This window comes from Calonectris borealis, chromosome 1 (genome assembly GCF_964195595.1).
Source record: "Calonectris borealis chromosome 1, bCalBor7.hap1.2, whole genome shotgun sequence".
NCBI classification, from domain to species: domain Eukaryota; kingdom Metazoa; phylum Chordata; class Aves; order Procellariiformes; family Procellariidae; genus Calonectris; species Calonectris borealis.
Genome location: NC_134312.1, coordinates 34,378,881 through 34,393,286, shown reverse-complemented (window position 1 = coordinate 34,393,286; position 14,406 = coordinate 34,378,881). Strand labels below are relative to the sequence as shown.

Sequence of the window (14,406 nt, the reverse complement as noted above, 5' to 3'; positions counted from 1 at the left end):
GAAACCTGAATTCCTGGTGAGTGGCAGAGTCAGCTCGTATCACAACTGATGTGTGATGAATAAAGCTCCTCAAATAGTTGGAGGAGCTTTACTGTTGGTTAATAGCTAAATGACCAACATTTACTTGCCTGTGTGTTCAGTGACAAGTGTTTTAAACTTGAATGGGTTGGACCCTGCCATTCTTCCTTTTCATGAAAATGCCATAACTTGGGTTGACATGAGTTTGAAGTTGATGACACTGAGGAAGGAAGGGAGGAGAAATTAATACAGTGAGCTTTTTGGTGTGGTCTTCAAAGAGGTCTTTGCTCCTGACTTCCAGAACATATGCTGTGGGAAGTCCTGATGTGGAGCCCTGTCTCAGGCACACCTATTTTTTCACTCTTAGCTAATCGTTGCAGCTCCTCGTGCAGCGTGGGAGAGCGTCCAGTTGTCCTAGATCGTAGCTTTGTTGTTAAGGGGGAAAGGTAGGCATGGTACTTAAGTACCCTCTTAGTTGCCCTCCAATGACACCTACTCTTCTATGTAGGTCACTTAGGTTGCTAAGTCACCCAGCGTCATTCACTTGAGGTCAAAATTCTGGTTCTTTGACTTTGCAACATCTGTATTGAATGCCCTGTGTATGTGGATGAAATGTGGACTTTTGCATTTAGTTCACATTGTGTTCTTAGTGTTGTGAAACATTCTCTTCATAAGCATGCTGAAGCATGTTGTAATTATTTTGCTTTTCCTCCTAAGAAGGAGTTTTGGAGATGCAGGGAGGGAGTCATGGATGAAAGGGACATCTGGAGCAAATATGATAGGATGGCTCACTTTGGAATTGTTATTTGGCCTTTGCTTTTGGAAAGCAGCAAAGTGGCTGCTAATTATATCTTAATGACTAAGGATGCATGTAAATTCTGCCTGCAAGCATGGGATCTATTCTTCTGGGTGAAACCGGCCCTTTCCAGGTGGCATAGTTGAATTTCATGCTAAACTTCCCCTTCCCCTAAGTTCTTGCCAACAGGCGACTGTGTAACAGACAGGTAGTTTCTTGGCATTCTGCATGCTTTTTGAAAAGACCCCCATCAAAATCATAAAGGGTTTGCATGAATGTGTTTTTCCTGACTCAAGTTTCTTTAATCTTCACTTCTATTTGACCGTTATAGCTTAGTGAAAAATTTGCATTTTATTTAAAGTGTTTCAAAGTAACTGAAACTGCAACTGTTTTTCAAATTACTTTTAAAGGTCATTTTCAAGCTTTTCTGCAATGGCTAACTAAAAATAACACTGAATTCAAAACAACCAAACTCTTGCCACATAACTACATCTTGACATTTAATCTTATGTCTTTAAAAATGATTTGATTCTTATGTCTTGTGTCTGTATTTGTACATCTATCTATTTTACTGTCTCTTTATTCTTCGATCACTACATTGGGTCCAGGCAAGAAGCTGTGTATTCATAAGTGTTGTTTTTATCAGGCAGTTTTTCTGTGTGGGCTTTAATGTTTTACATGGTGAATCGAAAACGTAATTTTGACAGGTAAAAATAATGTATCCTTTTTTTTTCTGTCCACGTACACATAGGGCATAATGCAAGATGTGCAATTACTTGTCATGCCTCAAGGATTTATTTCTCAATGCCCAGATCTTAATCGCAGTAAGTCTATTAATTCTTATACCATAAATGAAAGGTGTGCTTTGTACCTACTTTCTGTCCTGCAAGCTTTCTTAAAACCTTGAGTTTCAGTGTATTGGTTGTCAACTTTGACATGACTGAACCTATTTTGAATACATGGGGTTTTTTTTTATTAATATACATATTTTGTTATTCTAGCATGCCCAACTTGTAATGACTTCCATGGACTTGTGCAGAAAATTATGGAACTGCAAGACATTTTAGCCAAAACATCAACTAAGGTAATGTTTTCTAGGAGCCATGGCATGGGAGAAACGAGGACTCTAAGGCTTTAATTGCTGTCTTTTTAGATTATTTGTGCGTATGTGGGGATGTGCACATGTGTGTGTGCGGAACATCCCTGCATGATATGTTTATATGTTTGTATCTATGTATCTGTGCCTAGTGTGTATACATACAAATTCCCAGTTCAGAGAGCTTTCTTGTGTTTTAATATTTTTATAGAATCGTATCTTTTAATAGTAAATGGAATCCAAATCCCTGGGCAAGGAAAGGGCTCATAGATATTCAAGCTCTATCTATTAGGATAACAAGTCAATAAACCTAGAATGAAATAGGTTACTGTGCTTATAGTGCTTATTGCAGCAAGATGTATTGGTCCAAGACTTTTCTAGACCTGAGCTGCCAAAGGCGTGTTCAAACAAAATATATGCAAGACAAGGAATTAAGAATCCAAAGCAGCATTTTCTTCTTTTTTTTTCCCTAGAACATCACAACAAAAGCATTCATGTCTGCCGGTGAACGTAGAGTAGTCTTCTGGTTTTATATGTCAGTTCTTTAGATGTCTGCAGGAATGCTGTTACCTGGCTGATTTGATACACGGATGTTAAAAATGCCTTGGTTGAAGTGGAGAAACAATTGCTAACATGTTGGTTTTGAGCTTTACCTCCAATTTTGCCTCTCTACTCAGATTCAGGTGTTTTGTGCATAACCTGTCTGCAAGTAGTTTATGTGGAGCAAGATTCTTGGTCAGTTCCCACATACAAAGATGAGAAATCAGGGGCCATACCTATCTTGACCTACTCACTTTGTTTCGTGATGTCCCCGATGTTAGAAAAAGCTGAGATGCATTGTGTCTTGCTTCTTAATTTCCATATCCGAATGACTGATGGTTTAATTATATTGTATTTGACAATAATTATTTTATTATCTTTGACTGCATTGTCCTACCTGTATTCTCTCATCTGTATGCTTGATGATGAGGGAGACAGTTTCAATCATGTTTATACTAATGTGGAAACCACTTACAAATTCAAAACTTTTTTGTGAACTTTGTAAATACAGTTGTCCCAAGCCGAGCAGAGGATGAACAAGTTGGATCAGTGCTACTGTGAAAGGACCTGCACAACGAAAGGCATGACTTACAGAGAGTTTGAATCCTGGACAGATGGCTGTAAGAACTGCACTTGCATGGTATGGCTCCAGTTTGAGTGGAAACTCAGGAACTCTAGTGCTTTCTCTGATTACAGTTTTATTAAGGCAAATAATGAGAAAACTTCCAGGTGTATGCTAGGTAGTAACAACAAAGTGCTAGAAAACCTGTTCTAAATCTAAGGAAGTGTATTAATAAATACATTTTCCTATTGTTTCAGCAGTGCCAGCATGTGTAGCTCTCCTATATTTCATGTCACCAAAGGCAGATGCTATGCAATATACTTAGCTGTCATGTTATTCCCATGCACTGAGTTGCAAATGGTTTCTCTGGATAATTAATTCCCTGCTTTTTATAACTATAAACACAGCCTTTTTCTTAGCAAATGATTTAATAGATCCCTTGGGTCTGATTCCCTTTAGTTGCATTTGGTTACATCTCAATAAGTAATAAAGAGTAAAATGTCAGGGTCATATGCATGCTCTCTTATATCACAAATGAAAAAGATTTTGCAATCGTCCAGAAGCAATTGCAAGTATTCTTTCAGGTACCAAACCATGGCATCTTTGTTATTGTCCGTTCATTTGAAATTCATTAATTCCATTTGAACTCATTAAATGCCTAATCCAAAGGCCATTAGAAATTGGTGGAAAGGCTGTTGTTACCTGTACTGCACCTTAGACTGATTTGCTGCTATCTATAATTTGCTAAATGGTTCTCCTTAAGCTTGGTATGATTTTGATTTTTATATTTCTGGAGGGACTTTAGTTTTGCTTTTAGAGTTTTGTGGTTCACGAGAAGAAGACTTAGTCCATGGTATTAAATCTGGCTGATAGCTATTTCAAATGCTTTGAATTTAGTGTTAAATGCATTATGTATTTTTGTCTCAGGTTTTTCTTGCAGCTATGATATTATCACCTTTTAGAAATGTATTTTCTCTTATGTAAAAATCAGAAGGTAGAGTATCGTTCTGTGAGGTTATTTCACATATATCTGTCAGTTTGCTGCTGATTGGCAGAATGTTTTACTTCCAGATAGATTTGCCTCTAAAAAAATCTTAGATCATTATCATCTCAAAGAACACATCATACATGTCTGAAAGATTGCATGGATGGTATTCTAAAGGTATAGTTTCTGTTCTTGTAGTTATTAAAAGAACCATGTTAAAATGTCTTTTGGGGTATTGTTAGAGAGCTCATTGCATTTAAAAATAGATTTTAAGTTCCTGTGTTCGAGAACATCTCTGCTCTTGCTAAATATAACCACCAGTTAAGTACCTTTTATTCTTCTAGAACGGTACTGTGCAGTGCGAGGCTTTGATTTGCCCCCTCCCTGACTGCCCGCTTAACTTTGCCCTGGCGTATGTGGACGGCAAGTGCTGCAAAGAATGTCAATGTAAGTTTTACTGCAGTGCTTCCTTCTAATGAATATTTTGAAATCTGTAAAGAAAATGAACCTTTCTGTAAACGTGTCAGTGAAAGAACTGGTCAGGGAATGGAATATTTGGGTTAAGGAATGCGGGAGTTTAAACTTCCCTGAAATATTTTGGGAAATCGATAACTGGAAAGTTTTCATTTTTCGGTTGTGGGTATTATTTTTTATTTTAGTTATGTTTTTTTTTTTTTAAACATCGATATTTCTTATTGATGTTTAAAAAAGAAAATGTTATTTAAAAAACTTTCTGCAGACTTCGATAGTCTTATCTTTTACACCAAACTGCTAGAAATTCAAGAACGATTGCCTGGTGTTTGTTTTGACCAGTGTTTCTAACACCTCTATAGCAAGAAGAATGTACTTTCAACCTTATGTTGTAGTGCTAGAAGTGGAGGTTCAGATTTATGATTCTTCTTCTGTAATTAAGGGAAGAGAAAACTCATACTAGACCCAAGAGACCAGCAAAAACCAGACACCTAGAAATGTTCTTTCACAAAAGGTCAGGCAGAATTATACAGGAAACTGGAGAGAGGTAATTTAATATTGTCATTTAAGATAGGTGATTACCTTTTGGTTTTATAACATTTTGGTTTTGTTGCAAATAGGGCCAGAGAGGGGGAATTTCGGGTTAATCACTGTCTAGATGGACTATATATAATATTTCAGGTTGATTGTGGATATGTATTGCATATGTGATTGTTATTTTAGGCTACGGTGGAATCCATTCTTGAAATTGAGCATGAGATGCACACTCTTATTTATTCTGTAAATGTTGAGATTTTTCTGTGTGGTTTCATCACTCTTCTACTGCTGTATAAAACTTCTTACAGAGTATAGAGAAATATATAACTGGTTAAAATGATATGTTGTAAGATAAAATTCAGGAAGACGTTTTGTACTCCATTGATCTTGCTCCCACAGGAGTTTATTAATATTTAATTGTGTTAAAAGTTACACAAACCATCCCATTTTATGAAACCTTATTAACTTACTCAAGTAGATTAATTCTAATTGAGAGGAAATGAGAATTCAAATACTTTTTCTTTTTTTTAACCAGCTACACAGAATTTCCATGCATATTAGATGGCTCAGGAATTGGTAAGTCAGGGATGTGAGATGTGTGGAGTTCTAGCCTCTATTTGAATCTCTGACATGTTGGCAGAGTTTGAAAACCTGATCCTCTAAAGTATATTTTTGTAAGGTACCGCCTGTGAATTGAGTTGGGAATTCTCCATCCAGATGTTAGTGGGGAAGCGCTCACATCATAAGACTTCTTACGAAATTGTTTTTCTTGGGAGTCTTGACAAAGGTCAAGAAATGTGAATGAGCATATGGACACTGACCTTGTCATACATCATTACTACTTCTCCTTCCAATTAAGATACAGTTCTGATACAGCCTACTGTGAAGTTTACTCTGATTTTGCCTTTTTGATAATCTTAATGTTATCAAAAGCCTTTTAGTTTCCAGTGTTGGTAATAATTCAACTTGTAACTAACATGCACACATAACTCTCTTGACAAAGTACCAGAAAAATTATTAGATCAAAAAATAAAAAAAAAAAATTCTTTTGAAAAATTATTCCTAATTTCATTTATGTTATTTAAAGTGCCATTTAAAAAAAATAAAGCTTTTTAAGTGGCCAACTCCCTGGAAGCAAAAGACAGAGAGTGTAAATTGGAGTCCCATTGACAAGGTAGTTAAATTCCAGTGAAAGAGTGTAAAAAGTGGAAGTTAGAGGCAATGGAGACTGCAGGACCCTCACTTATTCTCCAGGCCAAGTTGGGTGAAATTCTGAGTTGTCACTGAGTTCATATATATGTGCCAGCTGTACCCTGTCTTCTTGGTGTCTTCAACTCAAGGTCTGAGCTGATTGAGGTCAGTGTGCTCATTGACCATGGTTCTTGCTCGAGGGGTCAAAGCTGAGTTCCTCCATTTGGATAAGTTCTGAGAATAACTTTTTGGTTCTCAATTCTTAGAATAATATCAGGGGATGTGGCATCTGACTAGATTATGTAGAGTGAGCGCAGATGGCTTATAATTGGGAAAGCAACTAATTAGGGTGTGTTGCTCAAGGAGCCGCTATCCTTAGTATTGAACAATTGATCATAAATGCTGAGAAAAAGTGATGCCTAATACACTGTTCTTTAGCTGAGCTCGCTATTTGTTTGAAGACAGAACATAGAATCATAGAATGGTTTGGGTTGGAAGGGACCTTTAAAGCTCATCTAGTCCAACCTTCCTGCAATGACGTCTTCAACTAGATCAGGTTGCTCAGAACCCCGTCCAACCTGACCTTGAATATTTCCAGGGATGGGGCATCTACAGCCTCTCTGGGCAACCTGTTCCAGTGTTTCACCACCCTTGTTGTAAAAAATTTCTTCCTTATATCTAGGAAATGAACTTCAGCCCAGCCCAGCATTTAAATACTGGATTGTGCAGCTTTGTTGTATCTTGTTTGATGACATTTTCAACACATGAGGAATTTCAGCACAATTGACTCTTCATGTTTTTTCTTAAATACTTAGTTCAGGGAAGAACACTTAGTAAGGAATGTTGTGTGGGGTTGTGTTTTTTTTTTTTACCAATATTGCTTTGACTTTGGTTCTTCTAGTGAGCCAAAACAAAATGATAGTAACAAACCCTGACCTTCTCCCCTAACTCTGTACCTGTGTTTGAGGACATTCAGACAACTTGTTCTGTTTTGTCTTGTGTGAAGGTCGATACTGCTAGCATAAGGAATGGCAACGCATGCAAATTATCATTGTGTTTTCTATTAACCGTAATAGGGTAAAAGAAGCAATGATCTTCCAAGGCACATAAATTGGCCAATGTGTTGGATATATGTGTCAGCTACAGATAAGCTATTCAGCACAAAATTCAGTCAAGCTACCAGTGCATACATCTTAGATAAATGGGAGCTTCCTGTGGAGAATTGTTTGGTGCTTGAAAGCAGAGACCAGTTTCTTTTCTATTCCCAATGCCATTTTAAACCTATCCGAGAAGATATGTGCAAGAGATCATTAAATTCTTTTCTTCTCCGCAGAGACGAATGCGTTGTGTGGTGATAGGCACTGATACGAATCGGGGAGAGATTAAGCTCCCCTACTGACCCTATAAAGTATTGCTTTAGACCATGGACTTGGCGTAAGAAGTACGAGGACGAGTTCATTTATTTTAAGTGAATTGTGGAAGGACTGCCAATGTCTTAGTAGCTGAGACAATTGCTACTTGGTCAGCAAATCTTTTTATGGTAACCTCTTTATTAGTCAGTGTATTAATGCTAAGGTATAATTTCCGATAGCTACGTGATATATGTACTTTTTTAAATGGAGCCAGTGTATTTTTAACAAACTAGGTGATTTTCATTTTTTTAAGGCCCAAAGTGATATTTGTACCAGTATCTGGCGCAGTAATAATTCCCATCATCAAAGACTGATCTCCAGGAAGAAATTGCTCTTTTCTCATCACTGTCGTCCTCCCAGTGACATTGCAGATACTTATAGACCTAATCCCAAACTATTTAAATCTATCCCAACAGATTTCAGTGGAGGTTAAAGTCTGAGTTGTTATGTTCAAATCTGCAGGCTGTGATTTTTCCATGCACTTGTTTTTTTCTGAAACAGAACATTTGTTGGTTTTCTGGTGCATTGTAGCCAAATCCACACTCTAAAACAAGTATTTTAAGCACCTGTGAGAAGCATAGGGCTGTATTGGATCAGCTCATACTTCTGTTGCTAGCAGGCATGGAGACAGAGTATGTAGAGGGGTTATGTAACTCGGGAAGGATTTTTGAACAAAATTAAAACACAAATATGGACATGGTAGCTTTTATAACATGCATGGGTTTCTGATGCAGTGATCTGTCTTACTAGCTTAGAGAAACTTTTAATTTTATAATTAAAATTAAGAAGACTCTCCCTTTTGCTCTTCATGATGCATTGATTTTTCCCCAAAGCTACACACTCCTCTGCAAGCTCCAGCACTTGTAGCCCTACTGACACAGAGAGAAGGAGCTGTGGAAGCCCATCTGCTTCTCATTTGCACAGCAATTGACCATCAGCAAGAGTGCAAAATTTTTAGCTAGAAACTTAAGGAATATTGATTAAGCTTCCTCTGAAATTCATCATTTATCCAGGTGGATTGAAGCATTATGGACTTAAGCCTGTGCTGCTCACTAAGTTTCACCTTTTCACAAAATTGCCACCTTTATTCTGGGCTGAAGGAGTGGCATCGTCTTGCTTTAGCTGATGTGCCTCGGTGGCAGTGTGGCACACCAGCCTCCGTCTTGTTCCCCCAAGTGCCAGAGGAACTTCTCCTGCATTCAGTGTGCCACAGAGAAGCGGCTGCAGCTCAGAGAAATGATTGAAAGACAGGATTAGTGAGCGCTGACTGAACAGGCCATCTTATCCTTGCAGTAAATCAGAAGAAGGGGCAGTCTGGAAACCGAAGAGCAGCTCCAGCAGGCTGGCTGGGACACGGCATGGGTCTGAGGGCTGCGGGGCAGCCAGCAGGCTCAGGGCCACAGAGCAGGCATCGGTACTGGGGGAAGAAGAGGCAGTTTTTAGCAGTGGAGCAATGATTAGTCATTTATCATAGCTTTTTTAAAAAGTGCACACTTTAGAATATAAAGGAGAAGCAACATTCTGGCTAATACAAAAGATGGGTTGCTTTTTGATTATAAATATTTATATGTGGCTTTTTAAAGATACAAGTGCAAATAGAGCATAAATTCTGTTATTTTGAGATTTTTTCTTTAATATGAAAAATCAGATAAATTAGCCTACTTCAGAATAGTACTAAAAGATATCTGGAATATAGCTGGCACTGGATTATTTCCTAGAGCCATGTTATTTATTATAACCTCCTGTGGTCAGCATGCAGAACTTCTGAATTTTATTTAGCATTTAGCAGAATAGTGTCTGTTCAGCCTCCGCTTTCTGGATTTTCTGTGCTGAAATGATTCACATCAACTTTATTTCTCAGGCTTTTGAATTACATACAATGATAGTATCATATTATAATGACAGATAAAAAGCATTGTATACACACTTGTACTACAGAGATGAATTACGCTGTACTTTACTGCCTGTTTACACCATTTTATTACTTTGGCAACTCTGTGTCTTCAAAAGGAAGGCAGTATTTTTATTCATTTATAATCACAGAATCATAGAATCATTAAGGTTGGAAAAGACCTCTATTGAGTCCAACCGTCAACCCAACACCACCATGTCCACTAAACCATGTCCCTAAGTGCCTCATCTACACATCTTTTAAATACTTCCACGGATGGAGACTCAACCACTTCCCTGGGCAGCCTGTTCCAAGGCCTGACCACTCTTTCAGTAAAGAAATTTTTCCTAATGCCCATCTAAACCTCCGTTGGCGCAACTTGAGGCCATTTCCTCTCGTCCTATCGCTAGTTACTTGGCAGAAGAGACCAACACCCACCTCGCTACAACCTCCTTTCAGGTAGAAATAATTTTTCTAAAGAAATATTTTTGAAGGGAAAACAAAATGTATCCTTGAACTCATGTAGGTCAATAAATCAGTGGAGCTATTTTAGATTTAAAAAGCTATAGTGCAAAAGCGTAATTTATGCATGTATCATTTGTGAATCCAGCATAGCTCCTACAATCTCAGAGTCTCACAGAATGGTTGAGGTTGGAAGGGGCCTCTGGAGGTCATCTGCTCCAACCCCCAAGCTCAAGCTGGGCCACCTAGAGCCGGTTGCCCAGGACTGTGTCCAGATGGCTTTTGAATATCTACACAGATGGAGACTCCACAACCTCTCTAGGCAACCTGTGCCAGTGCTCGGTCACCCTCACAGTAAAAAAGTGCTTTCTTGTGTCCAAAAGGAATTTCATGTGTTTTAACTCGTGCCCATTGCCTCTTGTCCTGTCACTGGGCACCACTGAGGACAGTCTGGCTCCCTCTTCTTGATTCCCTTCCGCCAGGCGTTTGCACACATTGGGAAGATCTCCTCAGAGCCTTCTCTCCTCCAGGAAACATAACATCTCAGGAAGCTGAGCATTGAGACACACTAAAAACGTTTTGTGGCCTTTCCTGTGCTGAACTCAAAGCCAGCTGCAGTGGAAAAACTCCCCTTGGCTTTGGTAGGCAGGGCCAGTCTCACCCTTGACCCCAGCTGCTCAGTCTCTGCTATATTTTCCATGGTAAAGCTATAGAAATTTTCAAACTACTTTTAGACCATAGCAATATATTTGGTTTATATCTGTTACATATCCAATGGCAGAATTGTCAGGGGCTTTTTGGTGCAGAGCTTGTAGTCTCCAATGACCTTTGTTCATTCTAAGCTGGGCAGTATACCTCCATCAGAAGGGAAATGCAGAGCCTTTTCACTTGCAGTTCTCTTCTGAGCAGGTAACTGACTCCTCATTTGTCTGTTGTTTTGTGTATATTAAAATACAGCCTACAGTAAATTGAAATACAGCTTACAGTAATTGGACTTCTCAGAATATTTTGCTGCTACGTTTCCTTTCCTCCTTCCCACATCCTTTGAATTTTATTGTTCCGCGTTAGCAGAGGAGAACTGGGGGAGTTGGTGCGCCATGCCTCAGTCAGACTTTTCATGCACCAAAGCGTGGTTCCCTCCTAGGTGAGTGGCTTTTTAGCTATTCCGGACCCCATGCATTATGGAATTCCACTGCAAGACTCTAGATTTGGAGGCAATGTATCAGTAGATGACGAGAATCCCAGTTAATGGTAAGGTCATCTAGTTTTCGTCTTACTGTGTGCCTGAGGAATGGATTATAAAATAAAGTATGCTTAAGAAAATCCTTATTCACTAAAATACATTACACTGAATGTAGAGCAATCTGCACTAAAGAAGAAATCGGAAATATAATATTGGTAATTTTATTGGTAGAGAATTAAAAATATTTTTTTACATGGGGAGTTTTGCTGTAGGCTGTGCTCTGCTCTCCCCTGCTCATCTTATATTTTGTTGAGGCTGTCTGGGAAAAGAACCTATTCTTTTCTATTCCTTTTTCATTATGTTCTTACCAGGGAGTTCACAAAATATAAAATACCTGCAGCATATTATTATTTTAGTTTATTTCCAGTGCAAATAAAACATTAACATGTGTTAGATATGAATATTTGGGCTTTCAGACAGCTGGGAGTGAACAGATTGGCAGTGTTCCAGTCTCTAATAAGTTACTACCCTGACTTTAGTAATGCTGATTTCACCAGAATTTGCTTAGTCAGGTGGTTATGAAATAATAAAAAAAATTCTGGTTCTATTTATAATTACAAAACTCACCTAGGATATATGGGTGTTCCCATGGCTATGCGTTGATTTCAATATGTTTGTTCTTACCAGTGGTATACTAATGTCACTCTGCACCTGCATCATTGGAGTGTTGGGTTTTGGGTTTGGTTTTTTGTTCTTGTTGTTGTTGGTTTTTGTGGTGTGGTGTGGTGGTTTTTTTTGTGGTGGTGGTGTTGTTTCGGGGGTTTTTTGGGGTTTTTTTTTTTTTTTGGTCCCATAACCAGGAGCACATTGCCAAATCAGCAGCTTGTAGCTGCTGTTCTAGTTTCTGCCTGGAACTTTTCCTCTGTAGATCTTGCAAATTTCTATAGTACCAGTAACAATGATCTTTAATGGGCATGTGTTCTGAAAAGAGCAGAACTTGGCTTTAGCTGAAAACTCCAAAACTGCAATTTTTGGACAAGGTCACAGAAAAGTAATAAGTTGGAGGCAGAGAGCACTTCATGGAGCTGGATAGAGAAAAATACTAAAAACCAACCAACCAACCAACCAAACGAGATTCATGGCTTGTTGAGACCTGTGCAGTTTTCAAAGGCCAGTCTGCAATCAAAAAACTCTTATTCGTAGCAGGATTGACAAGGGTCATCTGGGTGGAAAGTTGGTCTAGGGGAGACACTGGTAGGAGCCATGGGAGTGTAAAAGGCGGCACACGTACAGTTTTCTGACAGTGCCTGTGTCATGTGAAAAAATGGGAAGGCTGTGAAGACTGAAACTCAGTAAATAAAATACTGAAAAAAACCCGTCAATAATGTGATCTTAATTTCCCTGGCAGTCTAAGGAAGGGATGGTAAAATATGAGTGAAGTTGATTTAGTGAGATTAATATAAAATGATGTATACTGCTATCCTTTATTTGTCTTTTTGTGAAGATAATGATTTAAAGTGGTGGCTTTCAGTCTCTTGGACTGTAGAAGTTTGAAATTTTTTCAGTGGAAACGTGTAATGAATAAAGCCTTCTACTGCTTGGTTAATTCTCTTAGCCATCACTTGCAGATATCCGAAGTGTGATGTGTAGACCTCCAGGCTGTTATTGATCACTGTTTCTACATCTGTCAGTTCATAAAATATATTCAGCTTCAAATAAAGCCACTTCATCCCATGTGAGACACAACTTTAAAACTGAAATCTCAGCAGATATGGTGTAACAGTCCTTTCTTATACTTTCCTCATCTGTTCCTTTCAAAACAATCATTGCAGTCCTCTTTATTTGAAGAGTTTCTGCTACTTGCTTTCTTCACTGTACCAGGCACAGCACTGTATCTACAGTGATTCTCATGTTTTTGTATCACTGTTCTCCATCTTTGCTAATATAGTATTTTTACTAATTTTTGCCTTTTTTGTGGGGTTTTAGTTGGTACCAGTTTCCACTGAAGAAAGCTCTATCTGTTTGTTTGGGAGGGTAGTTGACCATCCTAAGCCTTCCTGTATGGAGTAGCTGACTAGTATTTTTTTCCTTGTTAAAATGATTTCTTTACCTTTCTGCTTGGAAATGAAAATTCTGACACTCCCCTGGTTGCTCTTGGAAAAACTTTATGTAAACTTTTTTCAAGTATAATTTTGACTGGCTTCCCAGATTTCATTTTATTTATAATTGATGACATTTGGTTAAAATCCCTTAAAATTATTTAACATCTAGATTTTTTTCCCTAACAGGTGAATAAAATTTGAAGATATTATTAGGTTTGTTGTTTTGCATTGTCATAAGCTATTATAGTGAAGAAGAGCTTTTTTATCTTGCTTATTCTGATGGCCAGTATATAGTAGTGTTAGAATGGTATTACAGTGATATCATTGTTTGATATAATAAACTGGGGCAGAAAATGCCTGGTTTCAATTATCAGATTTTTTTTTTTTGCTATCCTGAAAGCAAAGCAAGAAAACATGCTTAACTCATCTGGAAAATAGGCACATACCTGTTATTTCTAGTGAGGGAGTACTTCAAATACTTTGAAGGTGGAGAAGATGAACTGGCATGATTCTCCCTATATCATTATTTCTTTGACAAAGAGATGTAAATTCAGGTATTGTTTCCTTAAGATGTTTCTTCAGGTTACATTCATACTCACCAAAGCGCAGCATCCTCTCCAGGCACATTTTACAGGCATGTGAAGAGGGAGTTTGTTTTGTAAATATTTCCATCCTGCCATATCCAGAAGCTTTGTTAGATCCTCAGGGCACCTAAATGAGAAATCAAATCTGAGTATAGCATAGAAGAGATAACAATCTTGCATATGGTTGTTGCGAAGTTCTCAGACAGGCTGCTTATTAGTAGTAGAATGACTTCAGAATGCTTAAATTTTGTCCATGGTCTTCTGTGGTTCTGTATATGTAGAATTAGTAGTATGGTTTAAGCACCTAACCACAAATTTTTCATTTTACTGATTTTGCAGTATTTTATTGCAGAGTTGCTATAAAGAAATGTGGGAATAAGTGAATACATTTTAAAAAATAGAAAATTAAAATAGACATATAAATAAATACAGGAATCGCATCCTCATTTTCATGTATCAGTTCAACTATCTTGATTCACATGTTTGCACCTTTGCTCCTGTTTCCAGTGTGACACCTTGTGTCCTGTGAAAACTCAATGGAAGTAACAGGTTGATTCTTACAGTGTGGGCAAACAG

At 38.0% G+C, this 14,406-nt stretch overlaps 1 protein-coding gene across 1 annotated transcript in view; it reads left to right on the top strand.

Annotated features, from left to right (window-relative positions):
- NELL2 (neural EGFL like 2) overlaps positions 1-14,406 on the top strand; it is a 155,894-nt gene that overhangs the window by 40,806 nt on the left and 100,682 nt on the right. The window contains exons 6-9 of the mRNA XM_075148205.1: positions 1,566-1,638; positions 1,816-1,898; positions 2,962-3,090; positions 4,342-4,444. Coding sequence (XP_075004306.1) covers positions 1,566-1,638; positions 1,816-1,898; positions 2,962-3,090; positions 4,342-4,444 — 388 coding nt within the window. The remainder of the gene's footprint in view (positions 1-1,565; positions 1,639-1,815; positions 1,899-2,961; positions 3,091-4,341; positions 4,445-14,406) is intronic.